This window comes from Pantherophis guttatus, chromosome 1 (genome assembly GCF_059756535.1).
Source record: "Pantherophis guttatus breed Tessera chromosome 1, ASM5975653v1, whole genome shotgun sequence".
NCBI lineage: Eukaryota > Metazoa > Chordata > Lepidosauria > Squamata > Colubridae > Pantherophis > Pantherophis guttatus.
This window is the reverse complement of record NC_142063.1, coordinates 8,564,704-8,585,652: the sequence shown is the minus strand read 5'-3', so window position 1 is coordinate 8,585,652 and position 20,949 is coordinate 8,564,704. Positions and strand designations below refer to the sequence as shown.

Below are 20,949 nucleotides of genomic sequence, written 5' to 3'. Positions count from 1 at the left end.
TAGAATAGAATAGAATAGAATAGAATAGAAGATATGGAATGGATGGAATAGAATAGAATAGAATAGAATAGAATAGAATAGAATAGAATAGAATAGAATAGAATAGAATAGAATAGAATCAATAGATTCATTTAACACTAACTTAACAGCTGTAGTGAGTCACTAAACAGCTGTGACAAGAAAGGTCGTAAAATGAGCCAAAACTCACTTAACAACTGTCTCGCTTAACGACAGAAATTTTGGGCTGAAATGTTGTATGTCGAGGACTGCCTACAGTCTCTTCAGCATGGCAATTGAGCCTGTGGTCAAAAGGAATCCTGACCAGCCATGCGAAGAGATCCTTAGAAAAGAATTGAGGTAATCCATGGATCATCATTCTACTAACTTACCCCAGGGGTTTCCCAACTTGGCAACTTTTAACCCTCGTGGACTTCAACTCCCAGAATTCTTCAGCCGGGCCAAGTTGCATTATCACGTGATCCAAATTCGGAAGCTTGGCAACTGGTGTGTATTTATGACGGTCGCAATATCCCGGGGTCGCGTAATCCACTTTGGCGACCTTCTGACAAGCAAAGTCAGTGAGGGAAGCCGGATTCGTTTAACGACCGTGTCGCGAATTTAACATCTGCAAACGATTCACTTAACAACTGGAAGAAAGGTCGTAAAAGAAGGCAAAGCTCACTTCGCTATGTTGCTTAGGGCTCCGTTGTGGTCGTAAGTAGAGGACCGCTTATATCCCTGGTTCGTTTTTCCTCAGTAGAGGTAGTCCTTGACTTGCAGCCATTCATTTAGCGACAGTGTGTTCCTAACAACCGTGTGATTCGGTTAACGACGGCAGTGGTTGGCTTAACAGCCCTGTCGCAAAACGAGGTCCCCAAATTGGAACAGAACTCACTTGAACTACCCGCCTTGCTTAGCAACAGAAATCCTCGTCCCGATTGGGGCTGTCATCAGAGCAATTTCACTCTAGTAACATACGAACAAGAACATGAGGACTAGCGGCATGAGTTGTTGAGCCTGATTGCTTACAATGTAATTATTACGGGAGGGGCTCCTTTTTCAAGCAGCTGACCGATTGGTGGGTTATGTTGTGGTTTCCGCAGCATCCTGGGTGGATTGCAGTCCATAAACTGTGGTTTGGCTTAATCAGAGTTTGCCGATCTATGTTCCGACATTAGCAACGTGGGGAGTGGAGAGGCCGCCTTTCCTGTCGGGAAACTTGCTTTTCAATACACCAGGGTGGTTGTTTAGCCACACAACAACAACACAGGTGTGGTTTGTGTACTAAATGCAAGGAAGAAACATTGTGGAGCTTCACGCCTGAACAATCCACGCTCGAAAAGTTGGGTTTTATCTCAGTGATCCCAGAATAAAGTAAAGGGACTTCTGGACTTACGACAGTTCATTTAGTGACCGTTGGAAGTTATGGCAGCAGTGAAAGAAGTGACTTGTGACCCTTTTTTCACACTTAGCGACTGTTGCAGCACCCCCGTGGTCGCGTGATCAAAATTTGGACCTTGTTGTCTTTTGGGACCAGGGCTTCTCTGTGACGACGCTCCAGTCTCTGGAAACAGCGTCCCCTAGAGATAAGGACAGTTTAACTCAGAGAGGTTGTGTGCAGCGGTGGGATCCTGCCGGGTTAACAACCGGTTCGGTGTTCACGCGCTTCGCGTGTGCAGTTTTACGAAAACTTAACTTCCGCGTTACTGCTGGGGAGTAACACAGGTGAGGCGCGGCAATCCGCTCTGCCGCGCGAATCAGTTGAGAGGAAATAGGTCAGCAAAGCGCAGGGGCGGGAAGGGGCGGGCCCACGTGATCGTCGGAGCGAACCGATTCACTCCCAGCTGATCATCGGAGCTACCGATTCACCCGAACCGGTAGAATCCCACCTCTGGTTGTGTGTGTTTTCTCATTGTTTTGTATTTGTAAGCTACCCAGACCCTACAGGAGTGAGTACTGTAGTTATAATGAAGTTAAAATACTATGAAAGGGCGGGGGGGTGGTCCCTGGCGCTCTCAGAGCTTGCTGAATATCTTGGCAGACGTTTCATGACCCAACTAAGTAACACCAGCAGTATTAGAAGGCAGTGAGGTTTACTCTCATTTTATATACTAGTGGCTGACCCGGTCAGTGTTGGTGGGAGTGTTCTTGATGGTTCCTTGATTAGGCCGTTAAACTGCTAGTATATAAACAGTATAACAAACCTCATTGCCTTCTAGCATTGATGACGTTACCCAGTTGGGTGATGAAATGTCTATAAGAGCTCAGAGAGCACCAGGGATCCCACAGTTCAACCCTGAGCTTCAGATATTCTCTTCTATCAGTCAAGCTAAAATACAAAGAAAACCGTTTTCTCGGCAATACCACGTAATTTGCCCACAAAGACGACGGCAGCCATTTTGCAAAAGCCCCCAAGCAGCATCTCCCCGTCGCCTATAAAAGATTGAAAGGCCTTCTGGTTAGTTCTTTAGTCTAGGGCATCTCCAAGCTTTAGGACTTGTAGACTTCAACTCCCTGAATTCCCCAACCAGTAGGGCTGGCTGAGGAATTCTGGGAGTTGAAGTCCACAAGTCTTAAAGTGCCCAAGTTTGGAGACCCTTGCGTTAGTCAGTTAACTGGAACTAACTGGCACAAGTGACTTGTCATGTACGGAGGGGAATAATTGTTTGTGGCTGTACGAAATTGAGTGTTAGGGAAAGCGCTCGTTGCTGAACCCCTGTGTCTTGATTGACCACATTGCCTCTGTCTTCACAGCCCTCTGGTGCCAGCATGGAGGGCGGTGTGGATGGCCCCATTGGAATCCCCTTTCCCGACCACAGCAGCGACATCTTGAGCAGCCTGAACGAGCAGAGGAACAACGGGCTGCTTTGCGACGTGGTGATCCTGGTGGACGGGCAGGAGTTCCCCACCCATCGCTCAGTCTTGGCGGCCTGCAGCCAATACTTCAAGAAGCTCTTCACCTCAGGGCTGGTGGTCGACCAACAGAACGTGTACGAGATTGACTTTGTGGATGCGGACGCCCTCTCTGCCTTGCTGGAATTCGCCTACACCGCCACTTTGACCGTCAGCACTTCGAACGTCGGCGAGATCCTCAACGCCGCCAAGCTGCTAGAGATCGAGGCGGTGAGGGACGTCTGCACGGATCTCCTGGACCGGAAGATTCTGGCCAAAACGGACCAGATGGATACAGTAGATCAAATTGATCAAAGGAACCATCTCCGAGCAAAAGAATACCTGGAGTTTTTCCAGAGTAATCCCATCAATGGCCAACAGGGCAACTTTCCATGGACCAACCAAGACTTGAGAGACCTTCAGAGGCTCACCTTCCGTGGCCGAGAGGAGGACGAAGAGCCGGATTGCAACGGCATGGAGTTCTACTCGCAGGCCGCCCTCAGTGACAGACCAAAGGCAAACGACTGTGATCTCGATGCCAAGCACGCCATGTGGGACGAGGACGAGGTGACGGGCCAGGGACCCTTGTTCCCCGCTTCTCAAAATGGACAATTCGGTGGGCGTAGCCTGCCGGTGTCCTTGGGGGAGGATGACGTACCAGCGGGCATTCAGTTGGACCAGCAGGAGGTGGGAGATTCTCCGGCGTTTGCTTCCGGCGGACCCGAGCGAGAGGAGGACCCCCGAGAAGTAGACGGCTTGGCCGCTAGCGCGCTCCTGCAGCAAATGATCAATTCGGTGGGACGGCAACAGCTGGCCGACGAGGACCGCAAGGACGACGACGGAGTCATGGATTATTACTTGAATTATTTTAGCACTTCCCAGGAGGGCGGCGAATATCCGTCCTGGTCTCAGAAGGTGGAGAAGAAAATCCGCGCAAAAGCATTCCAGAAATGTCCCATCTGCGAGAAAGTGATCCAAGGAGCTGGCAAGCTCCCACGCCATATTCGAACCCACACCGGCGAGAAGCCGTACGAGTGTAACATTTGCAAAGTTCGGTTTACAAGGTAAGCGGGGTATCGCAGAGGGGAAAGAAGCCAGGGGAGTTCCCTTGCCGAGAAATTCTAAAACAAGTAGTCCTCGACTTTGCAACCACAGGGGAACCCAAAATTTCTGTTGCTGATCAAGACAGCTGCAGCCAATTGTGCCACAGTTGTTAAATAAATCACTGCAGTTGTTAAGTGAATTTGGCTTGTCGGAAGGTCACAAAAAGGGATCACATGACCCTGGGACACTGCAACCGTCATAAGTACATGCCAGTTGCCAGGCATCCGAATTTTAATCACGTGAACATGGGGATGCTGCAACGGTTGTGTGAAAAATGATCTTAAGTCCCTTTTTTCAGTGCCGTTGTAACTTTGAACAGTCACTAAACAAATGGTTGTAAATCGAGGACTACCTGTATTTAAACCAATCCCAGGGACAACATAGCTAAAATTCCCAGAATTGGACTGGGATTGACTGTACATCCCCCTTATCTTTCTTTTTAGCTTTTCGATTATACCCTCATCATTGAGATGATATTCATTTGCTGGGTGCGCGGTGGCTCAGCGGGTAAAGACACTGACCTTGTCAGCTAAAGAGCTGACATTCCAGGTTCGAGACCTGAGCGTTGTATGATGGGGTGAGCTCCCGTTCCTTGCTCCAGCTCCTGCCCAACCTAGCAGATCAAAAGCATGCAAAGGCGAGTAGATAAATAGGTACCACTTCGTACAAAGGCGAGTAGATAAATAGGTACCTCTTCGGTGGGAAAGTAACAGCGTTCTGTGTGCCTTTAGCTGGCCACATGATCACCGAAATTGTCTTCAGACAACACTAGGTTCCTCAGCCAAAAAACGGAGACGAACATCGCCCCCTAAAGTCGGACATGACTGACAGGGAAACCTTTATCTTTACTTACTCATACCTTACTCCTTTGTCCTCCATATGGAGAATGCCAGGCCATGTTCTGTCTGATTTTGACAAGGGTTGTTTAATTTGGTCTTCCTACACTTCGGGGAAGGAGGTTGTTGAAGATGTTTCCAAATTTGACTGGGACACTTTATCAAGATCAGTGTGTGCATATTTTTATGTGCTGCACAGCAAAGAAAGCCCGTGTGGTCTACAGCTAGTCCTCGATTTATGACGAAATTAGGATTGGGATTTTTGTCACTAAGTGAGTCCTCATCTGACCAGATCCTATTTTACAACCATTTTTATTGCAGTTGTTAAGCAAGTCAAAATAGAACAGAATGACCAAATTGGAAGGGACCTCGGAGGTCTTCTAGTCCAACCCCCTGCTCAGGCAGGAAATGCTATACCATTTCAGACAAATGGCTGTCCAGTCTCTTCTTAAAAACCTCCAGTGATGAAGCACCCACAAGTTCTGGAGGCAAGTCGTTCCACCGGTTAATTGATCTCCCCGTCAAGATCATGTGGTCCTTAAGCGAATCTAGCTTCGCCAATTGACTTTGCCGGTTGGAAGCTTATGATCATGGGACTAAGATGCTGCAATTGTCATAAATACAAGGGTGGCACCCAAATTGTGACCGTATGGACCGCAGTGGTTGTAGTTTTGAGGAACAGTCCTAAGTCACTTTTTCTGAGCTGGCTTGTGACTTCGATCTGTCGTTAAACAAATAGTCGTAAGTCGAGGACTCTCTATAAACAGATGTGGTGGATCACAGGCTGGGCAGAAGACAACTGGGGGTGTTCGTAGAAGCCCACAATTGAACAGGATATTTGATCTCTAGCAACCCCCCAACAGACCTCGAGACCGTGTTCTCCAGATATTTGTGTGTCCAAATTTCACAGTCTTTTTACGGACGGTTTGTGCCTGCTGAAATTGATGGCAGATAGAGCCCCAAATATATCCATGGGTCCAGGCTGCCTCCTTCTGGAGAGACTCTAACCTTTCTTTTTTTTAGTTAGTTTATAATATAAAATACAAAAGAAAATAGGGAAAGGGAAATCGTAGGAAAAAGGAGAAAAAGAAAGAAAAGGCATTGACTTTCGACTCCCTTTGGTGCCGTAGAATAAGGTAATAGCATCAAACCTCAACTTTTTACTTTTACATAATAGTATAAACTAGCCATTTCTATAACCACAAACCTATCTCATCGGTAAACCCCGAAATCAAAGTTTTATATATTTTTTTCCCCACCTCGAGCACAAAGTCCAGAAGCGGTTTCCAAGGAGAAACTAAAGTCATTCTGTTTTTTTCTTTAATAGTAATCGCTAATCTCAAATTGAGAATCCAAAGTCTCTACGGCAGTGTTCCTCGACTTTAAGACTCCTGGACTTCAACTCCCAGAATTCCCCAGCCAGCTTGAATTCTGGGAGTTGAAGTCCAGGCCTTTCAAAGTTACCGAGTCTGAGAAATGCTGCCATAGAGACTTCAGTTAAATCTCTAGCGTCTCCATTTGCACACAACACAAGTTGGACCAGTTTTCACTCCTGGGGAGGGTTGGCTTCTCTTCTCTCTTTGGGTGGCCGAGCAGGTCGGGCCAACCCGGCTCGCTCGGCGAGTCCTTCCTTGTGCAAATCCAGGAACCAAATTCACTCGGTCACCACGGCTGCCTGTGGGGAGTCTCGGTGTGAGTGATGGAGAAGAAGCACAAGGGCTGCTCCGTGGAGGCTCGGGATTTTTTATTTTTTGTTGTTGTTTCCAGAAGGATCTTCTGGGCAAGAGGCCAGCTAGTTGCTCGTGACCTCGAAGTAGAGGATGCAAATTATTCTCCCATCCCCACCCCACCCCCTTTAATGTTCTTAGAGCCGTTCTCCCTCTCCTGGGAAGGGGGGGGTGGGCCTCCCTTTGCATTAAAATTGTTCTTCCAAGCCCTGTCAGTGTGCTATGAAAATTGATCTTCCAAGCAGGCTGAATGCGGTTGCAGAAGGTTGCATTGCTCTCCCGTAAACCTATTTGCCAAATCTTATTCTGCATCAACAGAGGGATAGAATCAAGATCACGTGAAGTGATGATACCACTTTATAAGGCCTTGGTAAGGCCACGCTTGGAATACGGCATCCAGTTTTGGTCGCCACGATGTAAAAAAGATGTGGAGACTCTAGAAAGAGTGCAGAGAAGAGCAACAAAGAGGATCAGGGGACTGGAGGCTCAGGCTTTATGGTTTGTTGGACTGCCAGTACTGCCCTAGCTCAGCTCCAGTGCACATGCTGATTTTCAGGCCTTCTGGTCCTACCGGAAATCAGGAAATGGGCCGTTTCCAGCCTCTGGAAGGTCCCTGGAGGTTGGGGAAGGCTGTTTTTGCCCTCCCCAGGCTCCAAGAAAGTCTCTGGAGCTTGGGGAGGGCAAAAAACGGGCCTACCTGGCCTACCGTGCCATCGCGTGTCAAAAGCGGGGAAAGCACAGGGGGTTGTGCACACATGCGTGGGGGTCCCCGCATTGAATTGCGGGTGTAGGCACACACAAGCACAACCCCCCCGGGCTCCCCCCGGCTTTTGGCACGCGACAGCAAAAAGGTTAGCCATCACTGCCCTACCCTTGACAAAGGGCAGTCCAACCTGTTCTTCAAACATATAAAGAATAGTTGCTGGAATTTGGTATGTCTAGTCTGATGGAAAGAAGGACTAGGGGTGACATGATAGCAGTGTTCTGATATTTGAGGGGCTTCCACAAAGAAGAGGGGGGGGTTCAAGCTATTCTCCAGAACACCTGAGGGCAGGACAAGAAACAACGGGTGGAAACTGATCAGGGAGAGAAGCAACCTAGAATTAAGGAGAAGCTTCCTAATACCGTGTTTCCCCGAAAATAAGACTCTGTCTTATATTTTTTTGAACCGCGAAATAAGCGCTTGGCCTTGGTTTCAAAGAGGTCTTATTATTTTGGGGTGCATGGAGCAAGATGGGGCTCCTCTTGCCATCTTACCTGATTTCCAGCTGTGTTTAAATATTTTTGGGGAGGGCTTATTTTCGGAGTTTGGGGGGGGAAGGTTTATTTTAGCACATGCGCTCAAAAGCCCGATTGGGCTTATTATCGGAGGATATCTTATTTTCGGGGAAACAGGATAGCGAGGACAATTAACCAGTGGAACTGCTTGCCTCCAGAAGTTGTGGGTGCTCCAACACTGGAATTTTTTAAGAAGAGATTGGACAACCATTTGTCTGAAATGGGATAGGGTTTCCTGGCTAAGCAGGGGGTTGGACTAGAAGACCTCCAAGGTCCCTTCCAACTCTGATATTTTATTATATTCTATTCAGGGGTGGAGGAAGAGGGTGGGGATTAGACACCCCCCCCCCGGGGGAAGCCAAGGCTTGGAAACCGATTTTACAAAACACTGGGGGAGGATGGAAAGAATACAGGTACTGTAGTCCTCGATTTGCAATGGTTCATTTAGTGACCATTCAAAGTTACATCGGGATTGAGAAAGGAGACTTCTGACCGCTTTTCACAGTGACAACTTTTCAGCATTTCCAGGGTCACGTGATCAATGTACAGGCGCTTGGCCACTGGTTCAGATTTATGATGGTCACAACACCCCGGGTGCGGGGGAGTGTCATGCGATTTCCCCCTTTTGCGACCTAACTGGCAAAGTCAAACCGGGTTCACTTAACAACCAAGTTACAGACTCTTCCAACTGCAGGGATCTCCTTAACAAGTGTGCCAAGAAAAGTCGTAAAACGGGGCAAACACTCACTGAATGAATGTCTTGCTTACCAACAGAAGTCTCGGACTCGATTGGGGTTTAGCTACAGTCCTCAACTTTATGACTCCGATTGCGCCCAACATTTCCGTTGCTAAGTTCTTCATTGAGTTTTGCCCTAATTTGCGACCTTCCTGGCCCCCGTTGTTAAGCAAATCACTGCAGCTGTCAACTTAGTCATAACGTTGCTAAGCGAGGCAGCTTGCGCTGGTCAGAAGGTTGTAAAAGGAGGATCGCGTCACACACGCACGCGCACACACACACACACCGGGACGCGGCAATCGTCATAAATAATGAACTGGCGGCCAAACCAGTGGTGGGTTCCTCCCGGTTTGACCCGGTTCGGCCGAGCCAGTAGCGGTGACGGTATGACGTCACCGAACCGGTTCTCTTTGTTTGGGAGCTGGGCCCTCCCACCCACCCACCCACCCACCCACCCCACATTATTCTTACCTTTTATTTGGCCCCGCCCCCAATTTTTTGCTGCCTCCCGAGTCCCAGCTGATTGGCTGGAAGGAAAAAAACTGTTTAAACTCTTGCCGCAGGGCTTCAAAGCGCCGCCCTACAGCTGATCAGTGTTAAAAGGCAGTGTGGTGGTAGACCAGGACGCTCCAAGAACAAATGGGTAGACCGGTACAGCTCTACAAGCAGTTAAAAGCCTGGTAGACCAGTACCTCTGTAAATCCTAAAGAATTGTCACATGACCATCAAACCACGCCCACAAAATAAGCCACGTCCACAGAACCAGTAGTAAAAAATTTTAGAACCCACCCCTGGGCCAAGCATCTGAATTTTGAACGCGGGGATATCGCGACAATCGTTAAGTGTGAAAAATGATCGTCGGTCACTTTTGTGACTTATCGGTGTTTTCAGTGCTGTTTTAACTTTGAACGGTTGCTATAGGAATGGTTGTAAGTCCAGGACTAGCTAACTTCTCTCTCTTTGGCAAAAGACCTCCTGTTTTTCGGGGCCAGGGCTGAGGAGGAGGAAGATGGGGGATGCTTTGTCCTCTTACACCAGGGGTGTCAAACTCGAGTTCATTGAGGGTCACATCAGGGTTGTGTTTGACCTCGGGGGTGGGAGGACAGGTGTGGTCGCTAAAGTAGGCGTGGCCAGCTCGACGTCACTTGTGTCGGGGGCACCTGGGTGCCCAATTGCTAGGGAAGAACTTCCCTGAGACCCTTCCTCACTCCCTTCCTTCCTTCCTTCCTTCCTTCCTTCCTTCCTTCCTTCCTTCCTTCCTCTTGCCTGATTTTTCCTTCCTTGCTCTCGTCCCATCTTCCCTTCTTTTTCTTCGTCTTTTCTCTTTCTCCTGTCCCTTCTTGCATGCTCAAATGCAAAAGGGGAAAGTTAGTTTGTTTGGCTAGCTCTCTGCCAAGGAAAACAGACTACGGGGGGGCCCCCTCTTGCGGCCACCCCGGACCCTGTTTTCAGCCGCGACGGCATCCTGCAGCCCTCTGCCAATGAAAACGGAGCTCCGTTTTTGCTGGCAGAGGACTGCAGGACGCCGTCGCGGCTGAAAACGGAGCCTGGGAGGGCCGTGCGCAGCCCTCTTGAGCTCCGTTGGCAGAGCATCACGGGCCGGTCCTTCACTGTTTCTAGGGTGGCCCCGCGAGCCATATCTAAGCACCCCACGCCCTGTTTTAGAGGGTCGTTGAGGCCACTTGGCGGCTTGTCCGTGTCCTCAGGAGTGGTGCTCCTGGTTCCTGTAGTCTGCAATTTTTTTCTCTGGAAATCCATTTCTAGTTCCACACCATTCCAAGGGGGTTCCATCCCATATAGTATAGCAAAATTTGACAACTAGCTGAATTCTCTTCCTTTGGCAAAAGACCTCCTGGTTTTTTTTGGGGGGGGGGGGAGGGATGGGATTCTACCGGTTCAGACTGGTTCGGGCGAAGCATGCGATCACCGAACTGTTTGCTAAACCGGTAGGATCCCACCACTGGGAGGGGGAAGGGTGTGAGGAGGAGGAAGATGGAAGATGCTTTCTCCTCTTACACCATCCCACCCACAAACCCCAAAGCTGTGTCTCTAGAGAGTTGCACCGAGTTGCAGCTCAACCGACAAGACTCCGTCATCTTATCACCAAGAAAACATTTCCACTCTCCTTCTCCTGGCTTTGGTTTATGATGCTTTTAGCCCGTCCAGTCAGGGGAATACTCTGAGCCATTCAGAGTCCATTAAAAAAGATTTTTCGAGGCCTGGAACGACGTAAGACTGTACAAAACTGGAACATCAAATTAGCTTCCTCTCTCAGAGGCTCTGGAGAGCAGCCTGAAGCCCTGGCTGTCTCCGAAACGATGCCGCCTTTTCTATTGCTGGACATTCATTGCCCATCCTGGGGGCTGTTGCCAGCCAGAAAAGGTTTTCCGGACGGTAGTCCTGACCGACAGGTAGTCCTCGACGTATGACCGCAACGGCGCCCCAAATTTCCATCGCCAAGCGAAACGGTGATGAATCAATTTTTTGGACCCACCTTTCTTGCCTCCGTCGTTAAACAAATCACTGCCGTTATCATGCTAGTTCAGTGAATCCCCCATGGATTTTGCTTGTCGGGGAAAAGGGGATCATGTAACCCTGGGACACTAAAACCGTCGTAAATACGAACCGGTGGCCCCGGCGTCTTAAATTTTGATCCCGCGATCGCGGAGATGCCGCAACGGTCGTCAGTGTGAAAAAGGGTCGTAAGTGACTTGTTTTTCAGTGCCGTTGTGACTTCGGATGGTCACTAAACAAACCGTCGTAAGTCGAGGACTGCCTGTAGTTGAAAAACCCATGGAGGATGAGCCGCAAGACAGTCTGGGTTTTGTTTTGTTTTCCCCGCTTCCGCGCAAACGACGTCTGGCTCCGATTCAAGTGTTTTTCCCCATAAAGTTATTTTTTTATAAGGCTTAGTTAATTTTTGTCCACTTCAGGGCCATTCCAGTCTCCTATTTCGGCTACAACCAGGCTGGCTGGGTTTAATATTACTAGGGGCTAGTAGTTATTAAATGGAATAAGAGTTTCAACATATTTAGGTAACGGAGCAGAACTTAGTCCTAAGAAAAAATTCTTTAGCCTGTTTTAGAGGCTGGGAGAGGAGAAAGTTAGTGCTTTTCCAATATGGATGCCTTTCTCAAGCATGGACTACAACTCCCAGAGTCCCCCAGTTAGCATGGAACTTGAAAGTGGCTCTCGGAATATGTGGATATACCCAGGGATGGGATCTACTTACCTTTACTACTGGTTTGTAGCGGTTCCCTCGTGCAGGCGCGCTCTTCTGTGCAAGTGCAGAAGTGTTTTGATGACATCGGGATCGGTGGGCGGAGCCTCCTGACGGTTTTACTACCGGTTCTATAGAACCGGTGCGAACCAGGGGCAACCCATCACTGGAGCAATTGTCCACTCCCAGAATTCCCCAGCCAGCGTGACTGTTCCTAAGAATTCTGGGAGTTGAAAGCTGCTCTCTGGGTATGTGGACTTCAACTCCCAGAATTCTCCAGTTAGCATGGAAGTTGAAAGTGGCTCAAAATTGCATTATGTGGATATATCCAGGGAGCAATTTTCAAGTCCCAGAATTCCCCAGCCAGCATGAGAATTCTGGGAGTTGAAAGTCTCTTTCTAGTATGTGGACTTTGACTCCCAGAATTCCCCAGCCAGCATGACTTTTCCCTGAGAATTCTGGGAGTTGAAGGCCTTTCCAGTATGTGGACTTCGACTCCCAGAATTCCCCAGCCAGCATGACTTTTCCCTGAGAATTCTGGGAGTTGAAGGCCTTTCCAATATGTGGACTTTGACTCCCAGAATTCCCCGGCCAGCATGACTTTTCCCTGAGAATTCTGGGAGTTGAAGGCCTTTCCAGTATGTGGACTTTGACTCCCAGAATTCCCCAGCCAGCATGAGCATTCCTGAGAATTCAGCTGAATTCTAATTTTTTAAAAGAACAAAATACAAAGGAAATAATGGAGCAAAGAAAGAAATTTCTTTCTGAGCCTGGGTAGCTCAGCAGACTAATGCATTGTAATTTAACACCAGCTGCCTGCAATTACTGCAAGTTCGAATCTCTCCAGGCTCAAGGTTGACTCAGCCTTCCATCCTTTCTAAGGCAGGTAAATTGAGGACCCAGTTTGTGGGGGCAATAAGCTGACTTTGTAAAATATACAAAAGTATGAAGGCTATTGCTTAACGCATTTTAAGCCGCCCTAAGTCTCCGGAGAAGGGCGGCATATAAATCAAATTAAAAAAAAAAATTTAAAAATGAACATTGAAGTCATCACATCTGGAAGTTGTCTAAATTGAAAAACATTACTTTTAAAATAGTGGGTTTTTTAAACTTGCCCACTGTGAGACATGAGGACTACAACTCCCAGAATACCCCAGCCTGCCATACATACTCTCGGTTCTTAAAGGAGGCTCCTTTGAATGTTCTTCTCAATTCCATACGACGGTGTTTCACAACTCTGCAGCTTTAAGACCCCTGGACTTCAATTCTGGGATTTCAACTCCCAGAATTCCCCACACAGCTATTCTGGGAGTCGAAGTCCACCCTCTCTGTTGACTCTGAAGTTGGCCTAAGCAAGGCCATTTTCTAGCTTCAGCGTTGCCACACTGGAACTGAGGGTTAGGGAGGAGGGGAGTAGAGATAGAAGGGGTTGTAGCCAAAGCAAAATACTTTTCTCTTGGGAACCAAGGGCATTCCCACAGGTGGTTGGAGAGAGGCGGAGTGCCGTTACCAGGCAACTGGATGACCCGACGATTGGACCATGTAACTGACTGTTTGGGGAAGGGGAAAAACTTTTTCTTTTCACTTGGTGAAAACCGCAGGGATATTCAGAGTCGGTTTTCGCCAGCCTGTGCCAATATGATATTTCCAATAAATCAGTTCTTTGACTCTGCCTCTCATCGGAATCCTATTTATCATGGGAGTATTACTTGGAACCCTGACACCCACTTTCAAGTGGCCGAGTTTGAAAAAAAACATGGCTTGGATCTCTGCAGATACCTAGCTTGAGCCAAGACAAGAAAAAGAGCCAGCTCAGTCAGCGAGCCAATTCACCTAACTCTCTTTTTTCCCCCCTCCTGCAGGCAAGACAAGCTGAAGGTCCACATGAGAAAACACACCGGGGAGAAGCCCTACTTGTGCCAGCAATGCGGGGCCGCCTTCGCCCACAACTACGACCTGAAAAATCACATGCGCGTCCACACGGGTCTCCGCCCTTACCAGTGCGAGAGCTGCTTCAAGACTTTTGTCCGATCCGACCATTTGCATCGGCACCTTAAAAAAGATGGCTGCAACGGCATCCCTTCCCGCCGGGGGCGCAAACCCCGGGTGAGAGAAGCGGCCGTCGCCCCGGTCCCGAGTTCGAATCCCGACGACAGCAGCCTGGCGGGGGGCGAGGAGGCCGAGGAGACGCAGGGGCCCGCCGCGCCCCAGGACGAGTTAGAACAGCACTTTGAAGATAATTCGAACGCCCACGCGGCGTCGGGAAGTTTGAATGTAGCTGGGGGGATTGTCTGAGGGGGATTTAAAAAAAAAAACATGAGGACTTTCCTAAACCAAAAAGAAAAAAAAAAGAAAAAAATGTGTCACAAAATCTAGTTATAACTTTCCTCCGGTTCCTCTTGAGAGAAAAAAAATATATATATATGGTTTCTTCACTTTTTTTTTTTTTTTGGACAGAAACGAAACAAAAACTAAAGTCAGAATAGCCTTATAGGTGTATAATGTATCTCTGTTTTGTGATCTACCCACTCAGTTATGAACTCTTGTTAGTCGCGGATGAATTTTAAAACCCGGTCCCTGCCTTGAAAAGGAGACCACCTAGCAATCAAGGTTTTGAGCCGGGGGGGGTCAGGGGGGGATATTAAGGGGAGTAGAGAGAATAGGTCTGCAAAACATGAAACGAAGCTTCCAGAATTTGTCTTAGTTTTTAAGTTTTAAAACTATATATATATATATACATACATATATATTATAATGGCCTTATTTTTAGGTATTTTAGAAGCCGCTGTTCCAAAGGGACGCAATGTAAGGGGTCAGTAAATTGGCTCACTTAAAAAGAAAAAAAAGGAAGCTTTAGGGGAATATATATATATATATATCTCCGTTTCTTCCCAATCACCCCCCCTTCGCCTCCTCCCCCCCTTCTAAAATTCTCATTTTTTTCCCTACAAAGCTGCTTGAAGAGTTTTCCTCTTAAGTCAAATCATAGTTCTTAAGGCTGTCGGCAGAGAATTTCGAGCCCATTTTTAAAAAATTTGGTGAAGGAGCACCAAACGCCTAAATTTTTTTCTTCAAGCTTTCGGTGTTTCGTAGAAAAAGGGGTTTCAACATTTATTGGGCACGGCTCTCAAATGTCAGGTTCAGGGACAGGATGTTGGCCTGTCGAGCAGGGAAAAGCCAAGCTGGTGTCGTTAAGTTTCTTACAATCCAGGATCCCATGTAGTGTTAAGTGGGCCAAAGGATTTACAAGGGCTTGCCTTTTGGATTATTTGTGATCAAACAAACCACAATGCCCTTGACAGTTGTAACAAGCCACGATTTCCAAGATTGATGCTAAGACTGTTTACTTAAAATCTCGTTCTTTGTTCCCCCTCCTCCCTGGGGTGAACCAAACAAAGCTGTGTTTAAGTGGTACTGAAAGTTGCAGTACAAAGTTTATCTTTCCCATCCCTAAAGAGCATCGTTTTTGTCCCCCGCCGAGTTCTGCGGAAGAGATCTCGCGACTGGGCTCGATTGCATGAGCCACGCGTTGAGCTCTTCCGATTATTCCTCCCTGCTCTGATACACACTCCCTCAAGGGTTGGTACAAATATTCCAATTGTCAAGTTTCGAAGTCAATCGAAACTTGTACGTACAATCTTGTTGTACGTTGGAAGGTGGTCCTTGAATTAGTCAACATCCCAGACCACGGGTGAAGCCGATTCGAGACACTCCCAACTTCAGGAGGTTCTACCAAATCCTCCAGACATCCCAATCTCTCTGGGTGGTGATTAGTTTCGTTTAGGCAGGCCCGCCTTGCCTTCAGGCCGTGGCTTGCAAAGGAAGAGCGGTACTGTTTGGCGCGACCCCCCCCAAATCTTGTGGGTTGGACACAGAGTTAGACCTCGGACACTTCAGGTGGGGAGAGGCCTGGGCTGCCCCCCCCAAAGCTGTCGCACGGATGCCGGGGGTGTGGTGGGGGGTCCCAGGCTGAAAGGTGGGCTTTTATACTTCAAATTCTCCCCTTCATCTTCTCTGCCTTCAGCTTTTTCCAAATATCTTCTCTCTACCCCATTTTATCCCGAAACGAGCCAAATGGGGAAATATTGGCCCAGCGACGGCTTTGTAAGAAAAATGATGTGTGTTCCTGGCATAAATTAAACTTTAGTTAATTCAGGGAAGAAAAAGTCATTTATTCCCCACACCCTCACCCCTTCTCCCCCCAATTATGTCCCTTTTTTATATGCTCCCTCGTTCTGGGAGCCTTAGATAGCCAGATTCGCACTTAAGGGTGTCCATTTGGATCGCGGTAAGGTTTGGGGTCCAAAGTTGTCTTTGGGATGATTTATGAAATCTCTTCCTATTATCCTCTTGTGTTGGTAGAAGCAGTTGTGTAGATAAAGCAGTAGCTGTATCAAAAAAAAAAAAAGATTTATTAAAGACACAGCTCCCTTTAAGCTAAAAAATATAAATAAATAAACTAAGGGCACCTTTTAGCCATTTCCGAGTTTTTTAAAATGCACAGTTTAAAAATGATATATGAGAGAAGAATTTTAGTCTTATTTTCTTTTTCTTTTCTTTTTGTTCTTTCTTTCTTTGGTTTTTCTTTTTTGGCAAGCACTTTTTAGATTTCCTTTTTAATTTAAATATATATTAAAAAAAAAAAAGGTGAACCGTTTGGCCGAATGTAATTAAATAGGGGAGCGTATGTTGTACGGAGAGGATTTATATAAAAAAAAGCAGACAGGTGGAAAAAGATAGATGTTTTATTTAATACAAAAAAAAAAAGCAATAAAAACACACAAAAAAAAGATTAGAAACAAAGAAGTCTTAGCACTTTGAAATGGAACGGGTACTTTAAAATCACTTTATCTTAATTTAAAAGAAAAAAATATATATCTATATATCTATAAAAAAGAAAGAAACAAATATGTTTACACGTTGAAACCATCTTCTACGGAGAGAAATTTATTGTTGTTTATTGTTTTTATTAAAATAATTCCTAAAATTGAATTTATTTTTGTAAGAGAAAAACAAATATGTATATATATATATCTATATATTTGCAAAGAGAGAGAGAGAGAGAAAGAAAGAAAAAGACTCAAATGGGATTTTTCCATTTTGGTTTGTTGGCTTGATAGGGAAACAGAAGCAAAAATAGGGGGGGAGGATTGGATTTAATTAGATTCTGTGACACACCACAAAATTTAGGCAGATATATGTAAAGCAAGCCTCGAATATGGTTTGCACTTCAGAAAAACAATATATATATATATATAAAAATGGAAGCTTGAATTTTTAAGCAGGAATCATGGGGGGGTTTTTTGTGTACGTTTATTTTTTTTTCCCCTTCTTTCTTTTTGTCGTCTTTCTGATTTTGTATACATGTCTCATTGCCGGTGCTGGGCTTGTGCGTTCCGCAATTGCGATGTGGGTCTTGGGAGTGTCTCAGTGTTTGGACTGACCAACAGATGTCAATCTGGCCGCTGCAGAGTAAAGTAAGGCCAGGATTAAGAGTACAGGCCTTGTAAACTGTCGGGAGGGGTTTCTCATAAATCTGCCACGGCATAATCTTCCTCTTTCCGCTGCGTCACTAAAATGACGACCCACCGATTTTCCTTTCCAGCTCGTAAAAGGCGGGAAACATTGGCAACCCGGAGAAGTGAGGGTCTCTCTCTTTCTCCATCAAGTGTGTATGTGTAAAGGTCTTTCTCCACCCAGAGGAGAAAAACCACCTGAAAAACCACCAAAAAATATCGCCTCCAAATTGATGTATTTTTCGCCGGGATGGCCGATTCACCCTGAAAATTCAAGACGAGCACAAATCCGAAAGCATGCCTCAGCAGCCAGCCGAACATCTTTTGACCTTTCCTTTTGACCCACCTACGCCCAGGGGTCACCAAACGTGGTCCCTTTAAGACTTGTTGGACTTCAACTCCCAGAATTCCTTAACTGGGGAATTCTGAGAGTTGAAAGTCCACAAGTCTTAAAAGTGGTCAAGTTTGGACACATCTCTGACCTAGAATTTTTTTTTTAAAAAAAAAGATGAAGGGGTGAATGGGAAGAGGGTGATCCGTTTTTAAGTTTTTTGACACGTCAAGTTCCCGGGGTCCATTTTGTCCTCTTCTGTTTTGTTGTTGTTGTTGTTGTTGTTGTTTTTTCCTCCTGCACCATTGTAGTCCGTTTGAGGGGAGGGAGAACCGACGACAGTCCCGGGGGGGACCTGGATGGTCGTGTTCCCCTTTCCCTCCGCCCCGTCCTCCACTTTCTCTTCCACAGAGATCTTTGGCTTCGCACTGATTTTCAATGATTGCATATGCAAAAATTAGCGTGGACTTTGTAAATAGGTAGATACATGAGATTCCTTATAGTAACCAAAAGTTGTGGTTTCTTCTGTCCCAGGTTGTTTTTACACCCCTGTCTCCATGACTGTTTTCCCAGTTGTGTGTCCTTCTTTCTCTCTCTCTCTCTCTCTCTCTCTGTTTGCCTCCTTCCAAAGCCCCCTCACAATTGATGAATATCCCCCCCCCTTATTTTCCTTTCGCCTATTTGATGCCTTCTTCTCTTAAATCCAGCTTCTACTTTCAGCTAGATGCGAGGTCCTCTTTGGCTAAGAAACAACAGGAGACTGTCAGGATGCTGCTTGGGTATGAGCACAATATAGCATTTTGTAGGTATATCTATATATTTTATAAACTCTCGGTCACTGTCGTTCAAGTGGGTATTCTTTTTTTCCCCTTGCCGAGGGACACCTGCGGTCTCTTTCCCAGATTCTCTGCCACACGGCAAACCAAAGTGTGATCTTGGGTACCGCTCGAGCCCATGACCCAACCCCAAACACAGCCGCTGGCCCCATTTCCTGAGTGCCCCCTTTTTCGGTTTCAATTTCGGCAGGATTAGTTGGCCGACCAGGGGTGCTAGGCCCAGTTTTAATCTAGGTTATCATCTCTGCTCGTCCGAGGAACTGTGTTTCATTTTATAACGAGGAATTTGCCAAAAAAAAAAAAAAAGCAAAATAAAAATGAATACTGTCCCGCCCATCCTGTCCTCGCCAGTCGTAACTCCAGTGCTACTCGGAGGGGAAGATAACCCTGGTTCAAAACCAGCCCAGAGCAGAGTTTTTTAGCTCTGTCCTTGGTGTCCCTTCGTGGTCGTACAGTTGTCATCAAAGATATTGTACTGACTTGGCATTTCCCAAACCCCCCCCCCTTTAATCAAACGGCAGTGGGACGGGAACGGAATCCCAAATCGGAGGACATGAAATCAGGAGGGAGCTGTGCATGAGTGACGGCAACACTTTAACACAAGCTTTGATGCGTTTGCACTAAAAAAGAAAAAAAAAATTGCATTTCTGTCTCGCATTCGGTCCTGCGTTGGCCTCTCGCGTCCGTTCTGCCTTAAACTCATCTCAAATCCTCTCTGTACAAGCGATGATTAAAAAAATAACCGACTGCATGCAAGGTTCGCCTCTTTCAATCCCATACTGTATATACGGCATTGGATTGGTTATTTTTTTAAAAATATATATAGATATAGATATATATATAGTTTTTAAGGTTGTGGTAAAGTGTTGCCAAAGAAACTTGTGGATTTTTTTTAAACCACAATTCAGGAAGAAGCTGTTCTTGCTTCGAAGGGTGATCGGTAATAGAATGTGTTTTTCCCAGGGTAGATTTCTTGGTGAATTTCAACAAGGTGCTTGGTCCAAGCGTGTGTCTCTCTCTCTCGTCGTTTGATTTTGTACGTTTGGGGAGAGGAGGGGAGCACTCTAAACTCAAAGGATTGATTGGTTTCCAAAAATTAGGAATGATTTATTGGGAGGAGCGTATTGTGGTGCTTAAAATACATCCGGGAGTTTCTGGGATTGATTCCGTTGAAAAATAATCCGGAATCTTGCCCCCCCAAAAAATGCTATTGTGCTTAAAATGGGTATAAGATGGCAACCATAGGAGAGAACCCCAAAGTTTCTTCTCTTCTCCCCAACTGAGAAGGACACGCACACTCTTGTTGACACCCTTAGCTGTTCTCAGGTCATGTCCTCGTTGTGTGTGAATGTAACTTGGGAGAGATTGATCACCCGAGCTGGAAGGAAGGTGACTTTACACCGCTGAGGAACAACCAAGAAGTTTGGCCCATCAAGATGATAAGATCCAAAATGTCAAACGGGTTGAATGTTTTGCTGGACGTAATTGTCTCTTGTGGTGGGAGGGGAGCTTATCTGTCAAGGGTTGAACCAGCATAATTTGTAGCATCCAGGAATTTTTTTTTGATGAGAAAACCAACTCATTCAATGTTCCACCACTTCCTCCATCTTCTCCTCTTCTCCACCCAAAGTTGACTGGGTTGATGTCTCTTCCAAGACTCTTGATTTGTAAGCACCTTTGAAATATGACTTGTCTCCATTAAAGCCAGTTGTAGCGAGGACCCCAACTCGTTCAACGTTCTACCACTTCTTACGTCTCCTCCTCCTCCTCCTCTTCGCCCAACGTTGGTTGAGTTGACGTCTCTTCCAAGACACTCAATTTTGTAGGCACCTTTGAAACGTGGCTTGTCTCCATTAAAGCCAGTTGTGAGGACCCCCAACTCATTCAACGTTTTACCACTTCTTACAACTTCTCCCCCTCTTCGCCCAACGTTGGTTGAGTTGACGTCTCTTCCAAGACACTCGATTTTGTAGGCACCTTTGAAACGTGACTTGTCTCCATTAAAGCCAGTTGTAGCGAGGACCCCAGCAGCAAGAGGTGGAGAAGGAACTTGTGACACTGGCAAGATGGCAGCAGAGGGACAGCCCACCTTCCAGTAGCAACACCAGTTGGCCAATTATTTTTCCCCCAGTTCTTTTCCTCCAGCAGGTCTCGATGAGAGGGAGGCTGTGTGTTGGTCCTCCTTCTCCAGCTCAACCCAACTTCACCTACTCAAAGCCTTAAGCATGGTAAATGAATAAGAATAAAAAGAACACAACACCTTTAAATTGTCAAGGACTTTTTCTTCTTTGCACTAATGTTGACCCATTGGATTCGGTGGGCCGATTCTGTTGCACTTTTCGAACAAAACAAAATAAAATAAAATTACACACACAAAAAAAATAATGCTTTTCAGTTCTTAACCTGGATCGCTTGAAGATGGGTGGACTTCAACTCCCAGAATTCCCCAGCCAGCATGGCTGGCTGGGGAATT

At 46.5% G+C, this 20,949-nt stretch overlaps 1 protein-coding gene across 1 annotated transcript in view; it reads left to right on the top strand.

Annotated features, from left to right (window-relative positions):
- The window catches only part of ZBTB7A (zinc finger and BTB domain containing 7A), a 69,367-nt gene extending 55,185 nt beyond the window's left edge, over nt 1-14,182 (top strand). The window contains exons 2-3 of the mRNA XM_087893490.1: nt 2,755-3,956; nt 13,656-14,182. Of these exons, the coding sequence (XP_087749616.1) occupies nt 2,770-3,956; nt 13,656-14,088 (1,620 nt within the window). The 5' untranslated portion in view covers nt 2,755-2,769 and the 3' untranslated portion in view covers nt 14,089-14,182. The remainder of the gene's footprint in view (nt 1-2,754; nt 3,957-13,655) is intronic.
- The last annotated feature ends 6,767 nt before the right edge of the window (nt 14,183-20,949 follow it).